This window comes from Salvelinus sp. IW2-2015, unplaced genomic scaffold (genome assembly GCF_002910315.2).
Source record: "Salvelinus sp. IW2-2015 unplaced genomic scaffold, ASM291031v2 Un_scaffold8035, whole genome shotgun sequence".
NCBI classification, from domain to species: Eukaryota; Metazoa; Chordata; class Actinopteri; order Salmoniformes; family Salmonidae; genus Salvelinus; species Salvelinus sp. IW2-2015.
The window spans coordinates 4,953-11,627 of record NW_019949295.1 but is presented as its reverse complement, the minus strand read 5'-3'; the positions used below and the strand labels follow the sequence as shown (position 1 = coordinate 11,627).

Sequence of the window (6,675 nt, the reverse complement as noted above, 5' to 3'; positions counted from 1 at the left end):
TGGAGGAGAGAGAGAAGGGAGGAATGGAGGAGAAGGAGGAAGGGAGGATAGGGGAGGAAGGGGGGAGGATAGGAGGAGGGAGAGATAAGGGGAGGAGAAAGGGAGGAGAGGAGAAAGGGAGGATAGGGGAGGAGGAAGGGAGGAGAGGAGAAAGGGAGGAATGGAGGAGAAAGGGAGGAAGGGAGGAAGGGGGAAGAGGGAGAGGTAAAGATTAGTGATAAGGGGAAAATTGATAGTTTCATGTCGGGATATTATTTTTGACGATATATCGTATTGTTTTTACAATATTTGCACTTATTTTTGCGTCAGTTGGCTGTACCTGGACCAAACTCCAATATTTTTCCTTCATAGCTTGTTCTCAATCTTCTTATTAAATAGGGAGTCAATTTTTTTTAAGCACTTTTCATTTCCATTATCGATCAAAACTCGTTTTCTCATGGCTTTTCTTGTCCTTCTGCAGCAGACATATGGTGAGAAATATGTTTGGAAGACCAAAACACAATAAAATCACAGTATGGAATCGCAATACATATCTTATTGGTCCCTAAGTATGGTGATATCGTATGCGAGGTCTCTGGGCCATTCCCAGAAATAGTAGGAGAGGAAGGAGGAGAGGGAAAGACAGGAGAAGACGAGGGGAGGAGAGGAAGAGAAGAGAAGGGAGGAGAAGAGAGGATAGGAGAGGAGAAGAGAAGAGAGGAGGAGGAGAGAAGAGAGGAGGAGAGGAGAAGAGAGGAGAAGAGAGGAGAAGAGATGAGAGGAGAAGAGAGGAGAAGAGAAGAGAGGAGAGGAGAGGAGAAGAGAGGAGAGAGAGGGAGAGGAGAAAGAGAGGAGAAGAGAGGAGAAGAGAGAGGAGGAGAGGAGAAGAGAAGAGGAGGAGAAGAGAGGAGAGGAGAGGAGAAGAGAGGAGAAGAGAGGAAGAGAAGAGAGGAGAAGAAGAGAGAGGGAGAGAGAAGGGAGGAGAAGAGAGAAGAGAGGAGAAGAGAGGAGAAGAGAGGAGAGGAGAAGAGAGGAGAGGAGAAGAGGAAAGGGAGGAGAGGAAAGAGAGGAGAGGAGAAGAGAGGAGAAGAAGAGAAGAGTAAGTTGAATGGGAGGAGAGGAGATGGGGGGGAGAGGAGGGAGGAGGAGAGCTGTACCTCTCTGTAACAGCCACAGGCTTCATAGACACTAACCTCCCCCCCTCTATTTTACTGGCACAGCAAAGAGGGTGTGTCTGTTAGCCTGTCAGTGTGTGTTTATATGGGAATACATGTGTCACGGTAACCATATCTGGTAACTGAAGGAATCTGCAGTCGACACCCTTATATATCTCCTTTCTCCTACTTTCTCCTCCTCCACATCCCCCTTCCTTCCTCCTCCTCTCCATCCCAGCCACCCTCTCATCTCCAGCCCCCTCTCTCCATCCCAGCCAACCCTCCTCTCCATCCCAGCCACCCCCCTCTCCATCCCAGCCACCCTCTCTCATCCCCAACCCTCCTCTCCATCCCAGCCAACCCTCCTCTCCTGCCAGCCAACCTCCTCTCCATCCGCCAGCCAACCCCCCTCTCCATCCCAGCCAACCCTCTCTCCACCCCAGCCAACCCTCCTCTCCATCCCAGCCAACCCCCTCTCCATCCAGCCAACCCCTCTCTCCATCCCAGCCAACCCCTCCTCTCCATCCCAGCCAACCGCCTCTCTCTATCCCAGCCAACCCCGCTCCATCCAGCAACCCCCCTCTCCATCCCAGCCACTCCCCTCTCCATCCCAGCCACCCCCTCTCCATCCCAGCCCCCCCCCCTCTCCATCCCACCACCCCCCTCATCCATCCCAGCCACCCCCTCTCCATCCCAGCCACCCAGACCACCCCCCCAGCCAACTCCTCTCTCCATCCCAGCCAACCACCCTCTCCATTCCCAGCCACCCCCCTCCATCCAGCCAACCCCCTCTTCCATCCCAGCAAACCTCTCTTCCATCCCAAGCCAAGCCCCTCTCCATCCCAGCCTAAACCCCTCTCCATCCGCAGCCATCCCTCTCTCCATCCGGCCAACCCCCTCTCCATCCAGCCAACCCTCTCTCCATCCCAAGCCAAGTCCCTCGCTCTCCATCCCAGCCAACCCCCCTCTCCATCCCCATCGCCAACCCCCTCTCATCCCAGCCAACCCTCCTCTCCATCCCAGCAACCTCCTCTCCATCCCAACCAACCCCTCCTCTGCACATCCTAGCCAACCCCCTCCTCTCCATCCCAGCCACCACTCCCACCGCCCCCCACTCTCCATCCCAGCCAACCCTCCTCTCCATCCAGCCAACCCTCTCTCTCCATCGCCAGCCAACCCACTCTCCATCCCAGCCAACCCTCCTCTCCATCCAGCCACACCCCTCTCCATCCCAGCCAACCTCCTCTCTCCATCCCAGCCAAACCCTCCTCTCCATCCCAGCCATACCCCCCCTCTCCATCCCAGCCCAACCCTCCTCTCATCCCAGCCAACCCCCCTCTCCACCCAGCTCACCCTCTTCCATCACCGCCAACCCTCCTCTCCATCCAGCCAAACCCCTCCTCTCCATCCCAGCCACCCTCCTCTCCATCCAGCCAACCCCTCTCCATCCCAGCCAACCCCCTCTCCATCCCAGCCCACCCCCCTCTCCATCCCAGCCAACCCCTCCTCTCCATCCCAGCCAACCCCCCTCTCTCCTCCCAGCCACCCTCCACTCTCCATCGCCAGCCACCCTCTTTCAATCCCCAGCCAACCCCTCTCTCCATCCCGAGCCAACCCCCTCCCTCCACATCCACAGCCAACCTCCTCTTCATCCCAGCCTACCCCCCTCTCCCATCCCAGCACCCCTCACAGCCCTCTCTCCATCCCAGCCCTCCATCCAGCCAACCCCCCTCCCATCCACACTCCTATCCCGCCAACCCTCTCTCATCGCCACCCCTCCATCCCAGCCAACCCCCTCTCCAATCCCAGCCAACCTCCTTCCATCCGCAGCCACACCCCATCTCCATCCCAGCCACCCCCCCTCGCCATCAGCCGACCCCCCCCCCCTCCATCCATGCACCACCCCCTCTACATCCCAGCCAACCCCCTCCTCATCCACCACTCTCACCAAGCCCAACCCCCTCCTCTCCATCCCCCCCCCCCTCTCCATCGCAGGCCACCCGCCCCTCTCATCCAGCCACCCCCACCCCCTACATCAGGCCAGCCACCCTCCTTCCATCCCACGCCACCCCCTCGTCTCCATCCCACCACCCCCCCTCCATCCCAGCCAACCCCCTCCTCTTCCCCATCCCAGCCCACCCCCCCCCCTCTCCATCCCAGCCACCCCCCTCTCCATCCCAGCATCTACGCCACCCTCCTACTCATCAAGCACCTCATCCCATTGCAGCCAACCCTCTATCCCCACTCTCTCATCCCACCTTCTATCGGCCAACCCCCTCTCTCTCCCGCCCATCCCATCCAGCCAACCCCTCTCCTTCAGCCTTCCCATCGCAGCCAACCCTCTCTCCTTCACAGCCACCTACGCCTCTCCATCCCAGCCAACCCCGTCTCTCCATCCCGCCAAACCCTCCTCTCCATTCCCAGCAACCCTCCTCTCCATCCCAGCCACCCTCCTCCTCTCACAACCCTCCACCAGCCCAACCCCCCTTCTTCAGCCCCCCCCTCCATTCCCAGCAACCCCCCATTCCATCCCAGCAACTCCTCCCTCCATCCCAGCCAACCCTCTCCTTCCAGATTCCCATCCCAGCCAACCCCTCTCTCCATCCAGCAGCAACCCCCTCTCCCATCCCAGCCAACCCTTACTTATCCCGCCTACCCTCTCCCCAGCCAACCCCTCTTCCATCCCAGCCAACCCTCCTCTCCTCCCAGCCCAACCTGCCTGCTCTCAACCTCCATCCCGCCCAACCTCCTCTCCATCCAGCCACCCTTCCCAATCCCGACCTCACTTCTCCATCCCAGCCACCCTCTCCATCAACTCTCATACCCAGCCACCCCCTCTCCCCAGCTCTCCATCCAGCGCAACCCCCCTCTCCATTCCCAGCCACCCCTCACCACCCCTCTCCTCCCAGCCACCCCTCCCCACCAGCCACCCCCCCATCCCCCCTCCTCTCCATCCCAGCCACCCACCCTCTCCTCCCACCCCCCTCTCATCCAGCCACCACCGCACTCTCATCCCAGCCAACCCTCCTTTCTCCACACCCCTCCCACCGACCAAACCCCCTCTCGCATTCCCAGCCAACGCCCCTCCTCTCCATCCCAGCCACCCTCCACCCAGCCACCTCCTCTTCCATCCCAGCCTACCCCTGCCTCTCCATTTCCCAGCCACCCCTCCTCTCCATCCCAGCCACCCCTCCGCCACCTCGCTCCATACCCAGCCGTCCCACCATCCACCCCTCCTCATCCGCCCCCCCTCTCATCCAGCCAACCGCCCCTCTCCATTCATGCCACCCCACGCCAGCACCCTCCTCTCCATCCAGCCAACCCCCTCTCTCTCCATCCAGCCACCCCCCCTCTCCATCCCAGGCACCCCCTATAACACCAACCTCCTCTCCATCCCAGCACCCCATCCCACCCCCCTCTCCATCCAGCAACCCCCCTCTCCATCCCAGCAGCCACCCACCTCCATCCAGCGCACACCCCCTCTCCCATCCCAGCCACACCCCCCTCTCCATCCCAGCCACCCCCCTCTCCATCCAGCCAACCGCCTCCTCTCCATCCCAGCCACCCCCTCTCCATCCCAGCCACCCCTCTCTCCATTCCCGCCAACACCCCATCTCCATCCCAGCCAACCCTCCTCTCCATCCCAGCCACCCCCTTCTCGCATCCCAGCCAACCCTCCTCTCCATCCCAGCCAACCCCTCCTCTCCATCCCAGCCACGCCCCCCCTCTCCATCCAGCCAACCCCTCTGCCATCCCAGCCAACTCCTCCATTCCCAGCCACCTCCTCTCCATCCCAGCACCCCGCCTCCCCCGCCCCCCTCCACCCAGCCACCCCTCTTCCATCCAGCACCCCTCATCCAGCCACCCCTCTCCATTCCAGCCAATTCCTCCTCTTCTCCATTTCTCCTCCCCTATCCTCCCTTCCTCCTCTCCTCCCTTCTTCTCCTCCCTCCCTCCTCTCCTCTACTGTCCTCCCACCTGTAGAAACACTATTCCACCTTGTCATTAAACCCAGACAGTGATAATTAAAATGGCATTCAGAAGATCCAGTCAGATATCATCATGATATTTGCTTCATTTCTCTGACAGCCCAGCCGTCTATTTTAATGCCTGGCGTTGTATTGGACGCTCCTATCTCTCCCCCTCCATTGACGAGGTAATTGATTCCTAAATGTGACAGTCGTATGGCTAGACAAGGTCGGGGCTGATTGATATAGCCCATTGCAACCTGCTTTCACACTTTATTACACATGCAAATAACAGACAGGAAGTGATGAGCACCCACATCAAATCAAATCACATTGTATTGGTCACAGACACGTGTTTAGTAGATGTTATTGCGGGTGTGGGCGAAATGCTTGTGGCTCCTGGGCCAGCCATGTTGTGTTGTGCGTGTGTTACGTCTGTAGTCCTTACTGTGAAATGCCAGCAGGCCTTGTTAAGTAAGCATTTCACGGTAAGGTCTACACATGTTGTAATCGGCGCATGTGACTAATAAAGTTTGATTTGTATTTGCATCCTGACCTTATCACCTGTTACTCCTCTCCTTTAGCATCACTAGGACTTCCCCTGTTCCCCTGGACCGGAGACCGTTTTTCCCCCCCTTCTCTCTCCATTCCATATCTCTGTTAGGAGATCCCATGGTAATGAACCCGACAGGGGAAGTCCTACCAATGATTAGAGTGATAAGGTGTTGGTCAGAATGCAAATACATCCCTCTAGTTATCACCTTGCATGCTGCAGGCTGGCGTGTTGCTGTGCACATGGTGGAACAGGGGCCGCCCAATCAGAATCAGAATGGGATTTAGGACGGAAGGTTCCGGAACGGAGAGCTACTGTCCTGTAGGTTTTAACTCCAACCCTCTTCCTGGGCCTGGGTGTGTGTGGTGTGTGTGTGTGTGTGTGTGTGTGGTGTGTGTGTGTGTGTGTGTGTGTAAGGGATGTAACGATTCACCACAATGCATCGCGTCCCCTGTTCAAAATGTTATGCACCGGTCAGAAAATCGATTTTAAACGTTAAGATGTCGGGTTACAATTTTAGTTTTGTTCCGTATGACATCAGAAAATACCTATCGTCTTTTGTGACCACTGCTTCCTCTCCTTCAGTGTCTAACTGAGCATGTCGTTGCGTTGACAGTCATTGATTTAAAAGTTATTTTGCAGGCCGAACAACCTCAGGCAACATCAATGGCCTAGTCAGACTTGAGACCACTGAGTGGTAGGCCTATTCGTGATCTGGCACATCTGAGCGTTCCCTTCAGCATTCAAATGTTTTGTAAAATAGCTCGGCGCAATATTAGGCTTTATAGATGAGTGACAACACAAATTGTAATTGCGTTCTTTTTTTATTTTTTTATTATCCGCTTTTGAAAATTTTGTTTTTTTCCGGAATAAAGTAGCGTAAACTAGCGCCTAAGAACCAACTCTCATCTGGCTATAGATAGTCTACATGGAGCCCAGTAATGGACCAGAGGAACCTAACTTACCCTTATAGTCATGGACCCCCATACCTAGCCAATAATGACCAGAGGAACCTAACTTT

The 6,675-nt window shown here is 56.8% G+C and overlaps 1 protein-coding gene across 1 annotated transcript; it reads left to right on the top strand.

Moving 5' to 3' along the window:
* Window positions 1-2,089: 2,089 nt before the first annotated feature.
* LOC139027189 (uncharacterized) lies at window positions 2,090-4,979 on the top strand (the record flags this gene model as incomplete). The annotated part of the gene is made up of 1 exon (XM_070442339.1): window positions 2,090-4,979. A coding segment is annotated over one exon (2,890 nt), but the record flags the coding sequence as incomplete, so codon positions are not given.
* Between the last annotated feature and the right edge of the window lie 1,696 nt (window positions 4,980-6,675).